This window comes from Lissotriton helveticus, chromosome 1_1 (genome assembly GCF_964261635.1).
Source record: "Lissotriton helveticus chromosome 1_1, aLisHel1.1, whole genome shotgun sequence".
NCBI lineage: Eukaryota > Metazoa > Chordata > Amphibia > Caudata > Salamandridae > Lissotriton > Lissotriton helveticus.
The window spans coordinates 1,877,984,480-1,878,003,508 of NC_136057.1; the positions used below are offsets into that span (position 1 = coordinate 1,877,984,480).

A 19,029-nucleotide genomic window follows, 5' to 3' on the forward strand; every position below is an offset into this window, starting at 1 on the left:
GGATGAGCAACTTTGAAAAATGAAGGAAAAATTCAACGGTGAAAACATCTGGTCCGGGGGCTTTGTCTTTTTTGAGGTGTTGGAGTGCAGTAAGCAATTATCGTTGGGAAATGTCTGATTCTAAGTGTGAAAAATCAAGGGGAAAATGATCGGGTTGGCGTATGGTAGAGAAGAAATGTTCTAAAGATTGGGGGTGAGGGCTGAGTTTCAGAGGATGTAGGAAACTTCTCTCATATCCATTTACTAACAAAATATTTAAAAAAATGGAACCACCTCCTCCTAACGTCAGTACTCTGGGAATGCAGAGGTCTGGTCCCATCCCATTGGCTTTCCCCATCAGGATCTCCTTTGGACCCGGCCCCCTCCTGATATTTTAGGTCAAGGTGACAATTCCTTATTACCCATTCTTATAGATATTCTTAACCACTCACTTGAAACTGGACATATTCCCCAAACATGGAAACAAGCGATAGTGAAGCCGCTTCTAAAAATACATACAGCGAATCCCAACCTGGCAGATGGCAGACAGCCACATACCCATTTCCCTGCTTTCGGTAGTGAGTTAATTACTAGAAAAGCAGGTCAATAAACTTCTATCCTACTTCTTGGAAACTCATAACATCCTCCACCCCACCCACACAGGATTCAGATCAGATTACAGTACGGAGACTGAACTACTGGTAGGCACAGAGGAATTCTGCTCTATTCTAGTTCAAAGGGTTTAGCGGCAATGATAATGTTGGATCTATTGTATGTAAGAGCGGGCCCGCCCACAGCAAGGTCAGCGTGCTAGTTGTTCTAGCTCAAAGGGGATAAAACCAGCATGCTGACGTGACCGCGCTGCTTGGGAACGTGATCTTAACAATGCTGTTTAATTGTTGTTCGGGAAAACATTTTTAATGAGGGACCAGGGAAAGCCTTACTAATCTGCTGAAATTAAGGCATTTTTAACGTTTTCATCTTTTCTAACTGTGCTATTGCACATTCCACTTTACTGAAGGTGGTTCAGTCTTCCAGACTGCCTCTGCGGTATATCTCCGATGACCTGCGGTGCCCATATCTAAGAGCGAGCACCCCCAAAGCAAGGTCGGCGTGCTAGTTGTTCTAGGTCAAAGGGGATAATACTAGTATGCTGACACGACCGCGCAGCAGACACGCGCAGCATGTGCGCCAAAGGCAAGCACGTCTGCCCCCGGAAAGTGCCTTGCACCATTACCCATGCCCGTTTCTCCTGCCAGATTCATGCCAGGGCGCAGTTAATGGCACTAAATAAGGGTAAGTCATGTAATGCTACCATTTGGGATGGGTGAAGTGACTATTCCATTTCACTGTACTGCATGTAACCTTTCACTTACGGTCTTGAACCTTCCCTCAAGTACCCTTAACTATTGTTCTTCTGGTAGGAACAACAACTCACTATATTTAGCTACAGACTGTAGCATGGTCACCTCGGCCTCCGGTTCTCCACATAACACCCCAAGAGGGAAAAATAACCACCTTGTACCTGTTGAAAATGTGTTAAATGCCATACTGCTTAACACTAGATCAGTGTTTAAGCACAAGTACGAATTTGAAACTCTGTTGCAAACATCAAACCCGGATTTGGTCTTTCTAACAGAAACTTGGGCCAACGAAACGTCTTGGCCCGACTGGGTCATTGCAGTACTAACAGGATATGCACTGACTAGTGTGGATAGAATAGGGCAAAGGGGAGGCGGCTTAACAATCATTTATCAGTCTAGGCTTAAAGCTACTTTTGAGTTCATTCAGCTGCCTGGAGCAGAAGCTATGTCCTTTAATATCAAAATTGCTTAAATTATATTCCTCCCCAGCCTACTTATATACAGGCCACCTGGACCGAAAGCCCCATTTATCCAAGGATTACAGACCCTAATGGAATCCTGTCTGGACTCTCCTACCTTCACGATATTGGGAAATTTCAATTTTCACCTTGAGTGTGATAAGAATGTAGATACTTCCATTTTAATGGAAAACTTGGAGGGTGTCGGACTGACACAACTAGTTTTAGAGCCCACGCATAAGGCCCTTCACACTCTTGATGGTATATTTACGAAAAATTCCAATATCACAGTGTATTACCCCTTACCTAGACAGACCACATGGCCATCCATTTTAAACTATGCTTTTTAGATAGTGACAGCTTGCAGTCAAATAAATTGCCCCCTGCCAAAAGGAGGTTGTGGAAAAAAATCAAGAAAGAGGATCTTGTAGAAACGCTAGACAAAAGGCCACCCATGCTGCTTGTGGTAGACAATAACAAGGCAGCCGACAACTTTGATGGCTGGATTAGGTCAGCTGTGGATCAGTTGGCTCCAGTAAGAACTAATAAAGTCCAGAAAAATAGAACCGCAGCACACTGGCACAACTCAGATCTCAAACGTATTAAATCTAAGTGTAGACAAGCAGAGCGGGCATGGAGGGCAGATTATAGTGATCAAGGTAAATATACCTACAATCTAGCATTAGAGTATAAGGCAGCTATTAAAAGCTCTAAAATGAACTATTTTACAAGTAAAATTGAAGCGGCCAAAAACTTCCTCAAGAGAGCTTTTTAAGACCATCACTGCCTTGTCCAAATTGCAACAGGCGAATCAATTTGCCCCAGATCATGCCCTTTGTGATAAAGTTCAGGATAAGGTCAAAACGGTCTACGACGAACTTGCTGATAAGGTCCCAGCATCTATCGGACCCCCCTTACCACCGTCAGATGATCTCATCTCGGACACCACAGTGTGTCAGTTGATCAGTTCTCTTTTTTAACTGTGGACAAAGTAAATGAGTTTTTATTAGCTACAAAATCAGGTTCCCCGACTGATCCCTGTTCCCCCGCTATAATACATTTGGTCTCTGACAAGATCAGTACCACACTAACTCCGCTTCTGAATAACATCATTAGTTCAGGAACAAAGGGGCGTGGCTTGGAGCCGCGGATGGAGGCCGCCTAGCTCGCGAGCTCCGTCACTGAGCCCACATTAATCCTGCATAGCGGCGCTCCGGGGCCCCCTGCTCTGGTGAGATGATGGGTGATGGGGTCGTGCTTCCCTGGTGGCAAACTGGGAAGCTTGCCTGGTTCGCCCCCGGCACACGGCGGCTAGAAAACCGATCGAGGAGTCCGGAGAGGCGCGCTCAAGATGGCGGACTTGTGGGAAACGAAACCTATGAGGGCACAGATCTCCTAGCTACCGAAGCCTCGAGCAGAAATCTAACGGCCGCCAAGTGGAGGGGCTCAGAACATCGTAGCGGGAGCGGGCTGGTGCTGGAGGAGGCTACGACGAGCGGACCCCCCTCCCCCCGGACAGCGGGTGCCTCACGGGTGCCCTGTGGCCTCGGTGGTGCGGCAGTGACGGGTGCTGAACCGCTGCGGAGCTGTGGACGCGACTCCTGGCGGTAAATCCGACCCTCCCGTGAATGAGAACTGCCCGGGGGGGCCTGGAACGGAGGGCGGTAGACCTGCCTGCAGGTGTGGAGAAGTATCGCCACAGAGACGGAGGAGAGCAGAACGAGACCAGGGAGGTGGCTCTTTGGGCGATCCGATCCTACGGAAAGATTGGGGGCCGCCACCAGCGGTCTGGGGCAAGTGGACATTGCTCTGCTATATAGCTGACGGCGGCGGCGGTGGGTCCCGACCCCGCCGGCCTGTGTTGTGGAACCAGGGACAGGCTGGCGAAAACTGCTGTGTGCCCTAACGGGGAGGAGCGGCGGGGGGGCATACCGGCGCCGGCAGCTGACCCTCTGAGCGCCTGATCACCAACCACTACGACACCCTATACGCGGAGGGCATTGAAGGGCCCTCCCTGAGGTTTGGAGACAACAGGGGGTGACAAAGGTGGATGCGGATGTGGGCCCGCGAGGGACTGCGGACGGAACGCACTGTGAAGTGGCTCAGGGAGCTCCCCATTACTGGTACGGAGATATCAGTGACGCCCAGAAATTAAGCCAGCGCTGCCGGGGCAGGACATCTGAAGCTGTCATACCTGAGTCAGAATAAATGGAGGTCTGCTGGGGGCGCTCTGCGACGCCGGACTGATAATCGTAATAGCACAGGACGGAGCCCTTCTGGTGGAGAACCTGGGACGACCATCCTAGTAGGAGGACAGAGGGCCCTGATACCTGCGGCATCCCACCATGGGGAAAATTAAAGGGAGAAAAGAAGGGGCTCAGCAGCACTCAGACACCGAACAGCCGGGCCACAGCGGGACAGACGAGCAGGACCGACCGCGTGACCCTCAGCTACAGCTGCAACTGGATAAAATCTTGGCGGCGATAACGGACTCCAGGGTGGCACTACAACAGGACGTAGCGCAAGTCGCCACGGGCCTGGGCCTCTTGCGAGCTGATCATGGCAAGCTGGCAGACAGGGTCAAAGCAGTGAAAGGAACACTACAAACCATCGAGCCACTGCAAAACGACCTTATGGCCTCTTTGTCTGATGTCCTGGATCGAGTTGGTGCGCTGTAGAAAAGGGCTGAGGAGGCGGAAGGGCTCAATCGCCGGAATAATATCCGCATAGTAGGACTGCCCGAAAAAACGGAAGGGAAGGATATGGTACAATACCTGGAAGCCTGGCTCAAAACGGTGTTGGCTCCTGAGGGATTATCAACTTTTTATACGTTGGAAAGGGCGCATAGGGTGCCAGCCAGGCCGCCACAACAGGGGCGTCCCCTGAGACCGATAGTGGCGAGGTTGCTCCACTTTCGTGATAGAGTTCTCCTGCTCCAGAGGGCGCGTTGGGACGGCCCCTACCATGTGGGGAACAGTAAGGTGAATCTTTTCCCGGATTACACATACAAAACCCAACGTCGCCGGACCTCCTTCCTGGCGATTAAGAGAGAGTTGAGGGAGGAAGGCCTCCAATACTCGCTGTTGTTCCCGGCTAGGCTGAGAGTAATTCTGGATGACACATCGAACTTTTATGATACCCCAGAAGATGCCTGTGCCTGGTTGGAACTATACAGAGCGGGGAAAGATGGCACGGGGCATAGAGCGCAGGTACCTGCGGACCTTGTACAGCAGAGGAAGCCGAGGAGGTTTAGGTGCCGGCAGAGGAACCTGGGGAGGTTGCTGGCACGAGAAACGGAAGCAGCGCGACGGGACGTCCTCGATGCGGTAACAGCACTGTCAAGTTCGCAGAGTCACCAATCTCCGGGACGAACAGACTCCGAAAAGGACAGAGATCTATCTGAAGCTGAACAATCGGAAGCGGACAGTACACACATGCCGGAGGTCACGCCGGCAACGGCAGATGGGATGCTGGATGAGGGCTGAAGCAGCTTGGCAGCCGATCATGATGAGGTGTAACGGACTTGAGAGAGCCACTGCCGCAGGGGTTTTGGTCTGTGAGTAGGGGAGGGGGAGGGGAGGGTTCGATTTCACATAATTATGAGTGTTATCCAGGGCTGGGTTGGGCACGCAGGGCACGCGGAGGCTGGGAGGTCACCCGTTCGCACCCAGTCCCCCCTCATCACCCTTAAGGTGTGCCCTCAGCGACGGCTGTTGTGATTAGGTGTGAGTGTTCAAGTATATTGGTTTGGATGGGGACTAGAGGTGCGTCACTAGGTCCTGTTCTAGGGGGGGTGGGATTGGGGGTTAGTTGGGGAGTTTGTTGGGGGAGGGGCCACATCGGTATGATAGCCGCAACTATGGGGGGAATGCAGGTTTTGCTCAGGGGACATGGGAGATACCGCTGATTTATGCTGCATTACCTGGAATGTGAGGGGCCTACATACCATGACACGACGACATAAGATACATGCTTATTTGGTTCGCAGAGGGGTGCGCATAGCGTTGCTCCAGGAGACTCACCTGACCAAGGCGGAGGGCTTGGCTCTGCAGAGACGCTGGAGGGGGCAAGTTTTCAGCACAGCTTACTCGGCGTTTGCACGGGGAACCTTGATTTGGATCAGAGCGGGGGTCCCATTTCAGGCCACAAAGCAAGTGGTAGATCCAGCAGGCAGATACGTGGCTATAGAGGGTAGATTGAGGGGCAGGCACATAGCCTTCTGCAGTGTGTATGCGCCTAATGTAGACCAGGTGGGTTTTCTGATGCTGCTGTCCGGATCACTGGCACATTATCTTGCGAGTTCGTTGGTGATGGGAGGAGATTTTAACTCTGTGACGGACATAGTGCTGGATAGATCCCACCCACCGCTGGCAGATTCCCCGGTGCATAGGTTAACTAAAAGTAGACTTGCATGGCAGAATAGCTGGGGGTTGGTGGACGCGTGGCGAACCCAGCACCCTCGCGATCGGGATTACTCCTACTTCTCAGGAATGCATGACCTCCATGTCTGGCTGGACACGGTGGTCTGCTCACCGATAGTGATCCCTGCCATAACGCAGACGGAGTACCTCACGAGAACGATTTCCGGTCATAACCCGTTACGTTTCGCTTTACATTGGATGCCTGGGGTATCTAGTATTCCGACGTGGAGGTTGTGCCCTGACACAATAGAAGATCCAATCTTCCAGAAGGAGGTGGGTGATGGAATAGCCCATTATTTTGCAGAGAATGCGGGTTCGGCATCGACAAGGGCAATAGAATGGTACGCCTTCAAGGTAGTCATCAGAGGGTGTGTTGGGACAATTTTACATCGGAGAGGTTTTCCCTCCCCTGTGGAGTTCCACAGGGCTCAGCTTTGTCACAAACCCTATTTAACATATATGTTACGCCTCTGGCCAAGTAACGAGGGCTCACAGGTTCTCGTTGGTAACATACGCCGATGACACGCTGATTGTCATCTCCATTTCCTCAAATGCCAATACCGTGACAGGGACATTTCACAATTGTCTGAAGCAAATCATGGGGAGAAATCACCAGAGATATCTCAAATTAAACGCAGACAAAATGGAAGTCATGGAGTACGGGACTTTGGGATCAATCTTGGTGGCCGGCAGAAGTTGGTCACAGCCCAAATCCTTCGGTAAAGGTTAGGAACCTAGGATTTCTGTTTGATGTCCAACTAAACTTTGCCGGACAGATCAATCAGTTGACATCATCCTGCTTTTTCTGTCAAAAATCCTGCGTAAAGTCCTACCTTTTATCCGTTTAGACCTCAGAAAATTGGTGATAGTTGCGCTAGTTCTCTCCCGTATCGACTACTGTAATGCACACTTTCTGGGCGCTGACAAACGCCAATTGCTAAAACTTCAATGACTGCAAAATATAGCAGCTAGAGTGCTGCTCAATATTCAAAACTACCATCATATCTCAAGTAGTATTAGGGAGCTTCATTGGCTACCAATCAAGCAGCGCATCGAGTTTAAGGCTCTGTGCCTGGTGCATAAAGCTCTATATGGTGGAGGGTATGTGGAACCTACAGAAACTTTTTCAATGGCATCTACCAAATCGGAATCTTAGATCTGCCAATAAAGGATTCTTTCAGGTCCCCAAAATCCATAAGGCCAGATGGGGAGGTAGAAGCCTCACATACCGAGCATCGAAACTCTGGAATGAACTACCAGCCAGCATTATGTTTCAAACTTCCAGACCCCAGTTCAGGAAAATGTTTAAGACCTGACTTTTCCATGTACAGGAATGAAGCAGTTTGCAACCTACCATTATTTGCTCCCCTGCTACACACAGCACCAAGACGCCTCGGCTCTGAACGTTTTTACTTACTTACTAAGTGCTGCTTCCAACACGGTATTGCACTCCATGCTCATCCAGAGAATGACGAAATTTGGCATGACTGGGGATGCCATCAAGTGGCTGGAAGCCTTTTTGAAGAATAGGAGCTTTCAAGTTTGTCCTACATAGGTTGCTAGTCCAAATGAGAATTAATTTTAAGGCTCTGTGCATTGTGCATCGGGCAATCCACGAAAAAGACCAATTCATTATCAGGAAATTACTTACCCTGTAAGTCCCACGGAAGTCTCTGAGATCTACTAATCATACACTGCTGCTGGTACCCAAGATCAAAAGGGCGAGAAGCGGAGGTCGCTCCTTTGTGTACCTTGTATCTGCGCTTTGGAACGCCCTTCCAGCCTCCCGTAGAAGTCAGCAGTCGAAAGTATGTTTTAGAAAATGTTTAACAACATACATTTTCTGAAGAATGGGCTAAAGTGAATTGGTTCATTATGGTAGCTCGGTGAGGTTGTTGCATCTAGCGCTGGGAGGCCCGCTGGGGTAGCCATGCACTATATAAAAACTAAATTGAGTTGAATTAGGGGAAGAACTGTCCAGATTTCTCCTTTCAGAGCTGTCTCAATCAAGTGTTCTACTGCCAGGGAAGACTCCATTTAAGTATTTTTTAATGAAGGATCACTGTATATCCTGGGCAGCCCTCTTACCCACTGCCATGTCCCCATGGTATTCTCTGAACTGTTACCTCCAAGCTGTGAATTTCAATGATTGCAGGCTGTCCTTCGGTGGGATAGTTAGGGCATACACGAACCATTTGTCCTCCTGCCCCGAAACAGATTGCCACATGGGGGAGGGAATACTTCAGGGGTGTAAAAGACTGAGGTGAGGCGGCAAGTGAAGTTTCCTCTGCAAAATAACAAAATAAATGCAATTAAACAAACTGTCAAAAGTGGCATCAAAGACATGTTTTAGAGAATAATCCATTTCATTTTCCCTTTGGGCTATGCAACTACAGAGGACTCCAATGGAATCAATATGAGGGCCCTGTAATTCTGCTGGGATTAGCAACTAAGCAAAAGCAAACAAAGCCTGCTGAAAGAATTCCAGAGGTCTACAGACTAGTTGCAGGCTAAACAAAATGAAAAAGATGAGACAGATACCACTTACCGGTCAATCGCTACAGATATTGTCCTGATAATTCAACACTGAAAATAGCAAAAATACATGCTGAGACTTCTAATTCAAAGGAATTTGAAGTGCTCATAGGCCCCCTGGAAAGACACATTCAGGCCAAACTTCCCCCACGAAACTAGGGGCCCGATTCACAGAACTAACTTAAGACAAAATCCTAAACTTACTACCATTTTGCTGTTCACAGAAGGGATTTACTCATTTTGGTATTCACAGAAAGCACTTACTCATTTTGGTATTCACAAAAGGCACTTACTCATCTCGGTATTCACAGAAGTTAGGAGTCCTAACTTTAGGGCTCCTAAATGCCTTCTGTGAATACCGAAAGTCCTAAAGTTAGGATTTTTCTCAGTTTAGGAGTAGTAAAGTTAGGAGTCCTAACTTTACTACTCCTAAACTGAGAAAATCCTAACTTTAAGACTTTCGGTATTCACAGAAGGCATTTAGGAGTCCTAAAGTTAGGAGTCCTAACTTTACTACTCCTAAACTGAGAAAAATCCTAACTTTAAGACTTTCGGTATTCACAGAAGACATTTAGGAGCCCTAAAGTTAGGAGTCCTAACTTTAATGCTCCTAAACTGAGAAAAATCCTAACTTTAAGACTTTCGGTATTCACAGAAGTCATTAAGGAGTCCTAAAGTTAGGAGTCCTAACTTTACTACTCCTAAACTGAGAAAAATCCTAACTTTAAGACTTTCGGTATTCACAGAAGGCATTTAGGAGTCTTAAAGTTAGGACTCCTAACTTCTGTGAATACATAAATGAGTAAGTGCCTTTTGTGAATACCAAAATGAGTAAATGCCTTCTGTGAATACCAAAATGGTAGTAAGTTTAGGATTTGGTCTTAAGTTAGTTCTGTGAATCGGGCCCTAGGTTGTTAAAGCACAGGACTTTAATACCAAATTAGGCAACGGTGGCAAGGAAGAAAAAGCTGTTGTGGAAGCTAGGCAAGGCCTGGGAACCTCAATCATAAACCAACCCTTCCCACTAAAAGACACCAAAGGAAAGGTCCTTGAAAAACTTTGCTACGGGAACGGTATGATTCCACCCTTCCCACTGTAGCAGAAGGAAAACAAGTCATTCTTCCACTTCCGCAATAACAGACATCCTCAATTATTGAATACATCTTAATTCCCCTAGCAGACTGGTCCCAATTATCAGATGGCAAATTGTCATGGAGAGTCGAATGCGGCCATATTCAACTGAATATCATATTTAATGAAGCTCCCAGCGATGATGACATAATTCTGTCCCAGAGTCTCCAAAACCCTAGGAATTCTAAGATGACTGAATAAAATAGGAACAAAGTCAACAAGGAAGCCCTAAAGGAGTGGATGAGCCTAATATAAATCTTCACACCAAGAAACCACTTCCTCAATGAAAATGAAGACAATGACTATCTAGCATCTGGAGCAAGCACACATGCAAAATACACTTTTTTCGAGGAAATGAACAGAAACGTTCTCTCAATTGGCAATAAAACCTACAAGAAGGAACTATGGCCTTAAATACAATATAACAAGAAAACCCCCCCTAGACAATCATCTGTTTTGATGAAGAATGCAGCTCTAAGAAAGAAATAACTGATGTGGGAGCAGATAGAATGAAAATCCCTCCATGAGAAAAATCTCAAAGAAACAATCCAAACTCCTAATGGACACCCACACACAGCAAAGCCAATGACACAGAGGGCTGATTCTCAAAGGTAACTTACACTTCTGAGTAAGTTTACACCTTTGAGTAAATGTACTACTTAGATTATTCACAAACTCCAAGAGTAAACTTACTACAAAAGTGTAAATTACATGTTTTCTGCCCTCAAAGTAAAGCAATTGCCTTACTTTTCTGAGGGTGGGTAATTCCCTTCTTTAACCCCTCCCTCGGACTCACTAAACCCCTCTTACTCCTGTCTAATCCATCCATTTTAGGAATAAATCAGTTCGGTTCCCCTCTGCCTCTCCCGCAATTACTGATAAAACCTAACTAACGTGTGTGGAGACTTCACAGTGGGGGAGTAGAACTCCGCACACAATAGTATAAGTAAAATTTGCATTTTGTAGTCCGTTTTGTAGTACTACAAAACGGACTACAAAGTGCAGTTTGCGAATCATGCCAAAATTGTTTCCGGAAGATGGTCACCTATGAGTTCTCAGAAAAGTCATCTGTACTCGCCTACAAAATTTTACACACCTCAGATGTCAGTCACTTACAGAACATCTTTCAAAACAACCCAACCCAACCCAAAATCTTTGAACAGCTCAGGGACTCTCCAACCACTTCACAGAAATTACTACTGGCGAGGAATTTAAAAAAGAAATAAAAAACGAGTGCTGCCTCAATCAGACTAAGGAGACACTTTCGAGTCTGAAAAACTAAAGAGCCAGAGGACCAAGTTGATTTCACAACAAATCCTTTCCAAATTTGAGGTACAAAATCTTGCAGGCACTAATCCACAACTGCAAAGAATCCTGCTCCTTCCCAGATTTGTGGCTCAACAACATTATAATTCCAGTCTATAAGAAAAGCAAGCCGCATAATCTTGAAAACTACACAAGAATGTTAAGACGCTGAAGGGATCCTTCCCATGTACCAATGCAGATTCAGAGCTGTACTCTCCACCATTGACAAAGCCTTCTTATTTCAACTCGTGGGAATGAAAAACACCAAACAGAAGGGATGCCTACATCCCACTTTTATAGACAGCTCAGTAGCCATTGACCACATTCACAGAAATATTCTATGGCCAAAGCTAGAAAACACATGGCTAAACACCTTCCTTAGCCTGCTTGGTAAACATTGTAGCAGATCAATGCAAGGTATGTGAGAGCATGGGAGAGTAGGCAATGTGCAATAGCAACTAAAGTTACCAAATAAACTAAGCAAGGGAAAAGACATTGTAAAAAGATTGAATCATAAACTGAACCAAGTGAATTATTAGACAAATCGACCTAGAACCATGTCTCACTCTGAATGCACTGGGATGTACACTGTCAGTAGAAGAGCCCCCGCTTCCGATCTGGTGGAGACTCACCTGCTGCCACCGGACTCAAGGGCTCAGGTGGGCACGGGTCTGAGGAGTCACACATGTACTGGCTGAGCTCGTAGCTGCTGGAAGAAAGGCCGGACTCTTTGTACTGCTGGAGCAGACTGTGTTCCGCAGAGCTGGGAGCATGAGGAGAGATGAACTGAAGGATACGGTGGGAAAGTGGAAATGGGGAAGGAAAGACCAGGAGAGAGAGAGGAGAGGAGAGGAGAGGAGAGGAGAGGAGGGGGAGGAGAGGGGAGGGGAGGGGAGGGAAGGGGAGGGGAGGGGAGGAGAAGAGAGGGGAAGGGAGGGGAGGGGTGGAGAGTAGAGGAGAGGAGAGGAGAGGCGAGGGGAGGGGAGGGGAGGGGAAGGGAGGGGTGGAGAGGAGAGGAGAGGCGAGGGGAGGGGAGGGGAGGGGAGGAGAAGAGAGGGGAAAGGGGGGAGGGGTGGAGAGGAGAGAAGAGGAGAGGCGAGGCGAGGGGAGCGGAGGGGAGGGGAAGGGAGGGGTGGGGAGGAGAGGAGAGGCGAGGGGAGGGGAGGGGAGGAGAGGGGAAGGGAAGGGAAGGGAGGGGGGAGGAGAGGAGAGGGAGAGGAGAGGAGAGGAGAGGAGAGGGAGATTAGGTGTATTTACTCACACTGAATAAAGTCATCATAAGGCTTGTCAAAGGCACCATTATTATACAAGGTCACAAATCACATATTGGGGTGGGTCTCAGTTTTGCAATAGCAAAGAATGCTTTAGGTCTGGAGTGAGATTAACTGACAGAGCTAGGCTGGGTCCGACTCGTGCAATAAGAGGGCATATGGCAAGATAGAACTGTAGTGCACCTACAGAGCTATGTGTGTAGCTCTCTGCCCTAGAAGAGCAGAGTGCTGGGGCAGGACATCAGTGCACTGACAGGACTGTGCGTGGGTCTCAACCCTGGAACAGTCGAAGGTGCTTCACTGCAGAACATGTATGCACCGACCGAACTCTGTGTATTATAACTGGTGTAGGCTCACCTCGGTTTGCAAAACACCAGAGTCCTCCTGAGCGTTCCATCGAAAATCCTCTCCATTTCTCTCCCGTTCTGCGGTCCTAACATGGCTTCCTTCATAATTATTTGTCCTACAACAAGATACGGTTTAAAGTGTAAGACAGATAAGTAAAATACGTTTAAATAGATTGCCATTGTGTCTAATAAAAGATATGTTGAGTGCTCCATCTTTTTTTGACATATACTGTCTGCTGAAAAATAGTGTTATTAGAAATTGGGAAGCAGTGAATTGGAATTAAGGAGTTAAAAAAATGAATTAGTGAAAGAAAGCAATCTGATAGACGAATCAAGGTGTGAGAGAATAATAGGAAAGGAAGGGGTGGTAATAAAAAAGCAGAAATCAGAGAAAGAGTAAAAGAGAAATCAAAGTAGACAAAAAGGTGATGGCAAATAATACATCAGGGTTGATGGCGAAAGAGAAATCAGTGACCGGCAGCAAGAGGTACCAGGCATAACACATTAGAAACAGAAATTAAGAGTGGAATCTAGACACATGCCAGGAAGAGAGCATGAGATGGAGGTGGCATTGAGATTAGAGCGATGACAATAAATTAGAGACAGTAGTTCAGAATTCAAAGAGGTAACGGAGAAAAGCCAACTGGCTTGGTATGTGTATGTTTCAAACAGCGGGTATCTTATTGCATACCTTGATAAATATAGGAAATCAATCCATGTAATCTGGAAGTGTGTGCTATGTTTCTTTGTAAACACCAAATACATATGACGATTTGTGCAGAACGTCAGCTATGCAACTAAATTATGAGCTGTTGTGTATTCGCTATAAAATAATGATACAATTTGATTATTGAATGCATACAATAAGGTCAGGCTCAGAAATCACAGCCCTTTTACTGGAGATTGCAATCATGCTCAAAGGGTACTAATGCAGCACGAAATGCCTGGGACACTCAATAAAACATCAAAAAGCCAAGGAAACCTATGGGACACCTAATAGTTTTAATTTTACAGGAAATGTATCAAACATGCTAAATCACTGAAGCTCAAACGTCCATCAAACCAATTTAGAAACAAGCAATGCTAAGCACCAGTCATGGTGGTGGACAGCTGTCCGACATACAAGGTGTCCAGTGAGCGTGCTACCAAGAAGCCCTCCTCTATACCATACGTAGGGCCGAATTCACAGAGGGCCTCTGTACTTGAGGTGGAAGCCCTCAGTCCTGCCTGGGGCCTGCACTTGTGGCGGGACCTCCGCACTGCAGTTACCCATTGTGGAGGTCCTGTCAAGATAGCGGGCCCCGCCACAAGTGTGGGACCCCCGCCATGACTCTGTGACCTCCGCCACAAGTGCAAGGCCCTTTATGAATCGGTCCAATAATATTGCATGTGGGGGGTTATGGTTCATATGCACAATGTCATTATTGCAAATAAGACGATAATGCATACACCAGGAACTAAGTGCAAGAGCAAGAGTAAGATCGGACGGAGGGACTCAATCCCAAAATAAATCAAATAACTCAAATAGTACAGACGAGATTGGGATTCGCGCAATCACTGAGCCCTCAACTACTAGCCTGAGCGATGCCCCACCGCGGATCTCAAAACCGTATATGAGACCCGCAATGAGCACAGCCAGCAATAGCCATTCTAACAGGCAACACACAAGAGGTGCGGACGGCACAATAAACCACTTAACTCTACCCTCTAACACAGCTTCCACCTCTCGAAGAGGAAAGGCGCTAGGTCTAGAGATAGGGCCAGGGAATCAAACAGACTTTCAAAGAGAGGAAAGGGCGCATGTTGGCCCACTATTGACCCGAACACAAACTCTACATCTCCCCCCGGCAGCAGCACACGTGGCATTGGTGCTAGGGAATACACCACTGATGAGTGAGAGTCAACCGGAATCTACAATTCAACTGCTGTCCAAAGCACTACACTGGCTGACAGAAAAACTGAATGAGGTGGGGGAGGGGAGCCAGAAACCTCTAAAACCAGCTGATTATGGCCAGGAGGGCAGCGTGGGTAGGCCCGGCAAGAAAAGAAATGTTGGGAGATTGTGTGATTTAACATTTTAATAATGAATTCATAGTCAGATATATTTTAGAGTACCTAGGTAACATTCCCCTAAAGAATTCTAAAGTTGTTGTGTTACCGTTAGGCTATTTTTATAAACAACCTTTTCTATCACTGCAATGAAACAGTCTATCTCAGAGGGAGAACCAGGCTTGGAAAACCCTGGGGGGCTCTTTTATGGGTCAAGGCTTAACCCTTGAGAATATATTTGCTCTGTTGACTGACCTAGAAGTGTGTGATTTACCGCACTCACCCCCGTAAAACACTCAAGTTAACGGTGAGAATAAGGCTAATTTGGTTTGCCTTACTGAAATGATTCCATACTCACCTGAGCCACAAAGGGGGGTTATTAAAACGGCCCTCAAAATAGTGTTGTGGAATGTGGCTGGCATTTCCCAAAAACTAAGTGATGAGAATTGTTTGAAAACATGGCAAGGCTATGATATTGCATGTTTCCAGGAGACATGGTCTACTGACCCAATTTATGTAAATGGGTACCGCTCTTACCAAACTCTAGCTAAACCTGTGCCTTCAGGTAGGGCTATGGGGGGTATCTTGACCTTGATCCCGAACAATTTTCCAGGGAAGGTAATAAAATTTGAATCCCGAAATGTTAATTTCCATATTCTTACATTGGAGATATATCACGAGGGCAGGTGGCTCTTAATTAATACCTATAATAATGAGTTCAGCCTAAACCTATTGTTGGTGAGGTTGATAAGGCCTTGAAACTCTCCGCAGGCAATAGGAGGACCGATGCGCCTAATATTGTATAGTTGGTAGACCTTAAAATACATCCCTGCAAAAATAATGCAGCCCCTATGTGTGGCTTAGAGGATTTGGGAGGGAATATAATAAATCATTTTGCACCCAACGAATATGGCAATAGCTTAAATAAGATGTTAAGATCCCGAAATATAGTAATGACTGCTGAGGTAGAAGTTACAACAGGTAGCATGGTAGGAACCTTCCAAAGAAATGGCCGAGAGTCAACGATTGACTATATATTAGTTCCTACCCCAATCAGCTTTAGAGCCAGCAGGTATCTATAGGGGAAGCCCTATACACTCAGAATGTTGATACCCCTATAATGGCAAGAAGGAATGGAACACAACTAAAATGAGCTTGTGTTGATAAACCATAACTGACTGCAGAAATCATATCAAATACACTGAGCGAGATTGCAATTTGCCTAGAGCCAGAGGCGGAAGCAGGTGAAATTGTGACGGCCTTCTGTGATCTCATAGAGAACGTAAAACGGGCTCTTACGTGTACAAAAGAAACAAACAAGGGACCTGACACGGGCTGGTTGGACTTCTCCTTGCACAAAAGCAAGGAGGGCTTTGATGTACGCCTTGAAAATCAAAACCAGGACCCCAGATCAAATCAGGGGTTTGTGGGCTACATATAAGCTCGCTAGGAGAAATAGAGAGAAGGCCATAAAAGAGAAAATCTGGGAGGATCGTGATAGAGCAGCCAAAATGGGGAATAGCCGTGCTTTCTGGAGGATAGTTAACACACCATACTTTACAAATCCCTCAGATCCCACATTAGATAACAAAGTAGATGAGGAAGCATGGGCTGCCCATTTTTAGAACATCTTCTCCTCAAGTATAACTCCCCGAACGCCACCCACTATTATGGAAACAAGTCCGCAGGCTCCTCATTCCTTCTCATTCATGGATGTAAAGAAATATTTGATGTCATGCAGTTCAGGTAAGGCCCAGGGACCAAACAGTGTCCCAATAGACTTTTTTCATGAAATACCGGAATTATGGGGACCCTTGTTAACGAAAGTTATGAATAGTATAGCCCGAGTAGGTGCCCCACCGTCTTGGTCCGCAGGTGTTATCGTTTCAATTTATAAAAAAGGGGACAGGGCAAATCCCAAAAACTATAGGCCAATTTCCCTGCTGGACACAACAGCAAAACTCTGTCGGCAGCATTCGACTGTGTGGTCCATGAAAAGCTATGGGCTATAATGGGGGAAATGGGGGTTGACCCAGTCATATTAAATGTTATCAGATAGATGTATTCTAATGCCACAGCTTCTGTCCGATACACTAGAAACGGGGACTGCACACGTTTATTCAAAATCGCCAGAGGAGTAAGACAGGGTTGCGTCCTTGCCCCATTTCTCTTCTCCATTTACAGAAACGGAGTGGAAAGGGCCCTCACCATGACTACAAGAGACGTCCTAATATTTAATTTGCAACTCCTACCTATTTTGGCATATGCGGATGATGGGGTGTTGATCGCCAGGACGGAGGTGGCCTTCAACAACTGATATACTCGTTTGTCTACTTCATGGATTCAATAGACTTGAGGATAAACCATACTTAGTCCTTTGCAGTCATAGTAGGAGCAAGGAAAAGAGACAGAACTCCCTACTTAGATGTGGACAAGGAGGGAATAGAGGTGGGTGACTCCTTTCCCTATTTGGGGGTCTTGTTCGATAAGGATTTATCATGGTCAAGGCTAGTGGAAGGAAGAAAGGGCGTAATGGAAAGAAGTCTATTTGCGGTAAAATCATTCGCTAAAAACTTAGGTGGCAGACCTCTTCTACCGATAAGAAACATCTACCAGCCTAAAGCCAAGGCAGCAGTAACGTAGGGGCGGGAGTGTGGGGTTCCATAGATACTGGCGCACTCCAAAATATTGAAAATACATTTTTTAAGTCTCTAGTGGGCCTCCCCGTCTCTGCCTCCAATCATATTCTTCATTTGGAACTGGGCCTTCCTCACATTGCAGATTCAATACAAATGGCCCCCATCCTCCTGTGGCATTCAATTTGGCAGAGGAATACAGTGCCGCTGACACAAACAATAATAATGAACATGGATAATAGCAGGATGTCCAGGTGGTTGGGTTATGTGGAAACACGTTTGAATAAAATTGGCCTTTACCAATTATTTAAGGACCCATCTTCGTGCAGAAAGGTTTCAAACCAAAAGGTTAAAAGTATGTTTCTGGAGATGGCGGATTATCAGCGGAGGGAACATCATAAAGAGAAGTACGCAGTTGTAACCTATCGCTCAAATCCCCCACTGACAGAGAGAGGATTTTTCTATGTAGCAAATGTTACCAATGCTCAACAACGATTTATATTACTTAGATTTCGATTACACATGATTCCACTTATGTTAGGCTACCCGGACAAAACCTATAATCAAGCTGATCTCATTTTGTACCCATGTGACAAATAGCCAAAACAAACTGAATTACACCTAGTCCTAGTCTGCAGGCTATATGAGAAGGAAAGGAACGACTATCTAAAACCAATATTAAGGAAAATTAATTTTAATCCACTAAATTTGTTTGACTTCATAAATGAAGAGTCGCCAGACGCATTGTTTTTAACTGAGACCTGGCTTCACGAAAGCTCCGGACCTGACATTGCTATAGCCGTTCCTAACAACTATGTGATGGTACGTCAGGACAGGGCTTCCGGGAGGGGTGGGGGGATCGCTATTATTATTTTTAAATCCACTTACCAATGTAAGTTGGAGTTGTTTACCCTCCCTGGATGTGAGGCCGCTCTATTCAAATTAACGATTGGCCCTCAACTAACGCTTACTGGTCTTTTAATATATCGCCCTCCGGACAATGCTGGCCCTTGGATATCGTCTCTGGCCGATATTATATCTCCTGTATTACTTAAATCGGCTAATTTCACCATTCTTGGTGACCTCAACATCCATCTTGAGGATGTTGAAGGTACCCTCAGTCAGTCGCTACTGTCAGATCTCGAAGTTTTTAATCTCTTACTTCGAAACTCTGGGGCTACCCATTCAGCAGGTCACCTGTTAGACCCAATCATTTCTAATTTACCTTATGATTGCTCCCATAGGGCCCGCCTACTAGAATGGACTGACCATTTTGCGGTACATTTCATGTTACCTCTTTATCCATCTAATGTTAAGCCTTGTGCTGGTAAGAGCAAGCCTTCCTATCGGTGGGACAAGCTTAATATGGCGGCATTTAATCAACATCTTTCTGAATCTATCCCGATTTTGGAAAAATCTGGATTAGAATCCAATGCCGCAGTTTCCCAGTGGCTAAGGGATGCTGTAACTGCACTTCTCCCTCCTATATCTAATAACCACAGATCCCTTCATCCTCCCGCACCTTGGTTCTCT

The 19,029-nt window shown here is 46.4% G+C and overlaps 1 protein-coding gene across 1 annotated transcript in view; it reads right to left on the reverse strand.

Moving 5' to 3' along the window:
- SEC16B (SEC16 homolog B, endoplasmic reticulum export factor) overlaps positions 1 to 19,029 on the reverse strand; it is a 403,213-nt gene that overhangs the window by 286,876 nt on the left and 97,308 nt on the right. Inside the window, exons 5-7 of the mRNA XM_078642040.1 lie at positions 12,822 to 12,927; positions 11,826 to 11,979; positions 8,349 to 8,509 (exon numbers count right to left, since the gene is read on the reverse strand). Coding sequence (XP_078498166.1) covers positions 8,349 to 8,509; positions 11,826 to 11,979; positions 12,822 to 12,927 — 421 coding nt within the window. The remainder of the gene's footprint in view (positions 1 to 8,348; positions 8,510 to 11,825; positions 11,980 to 12,821; positions 12,928 to 19,029) is intronic.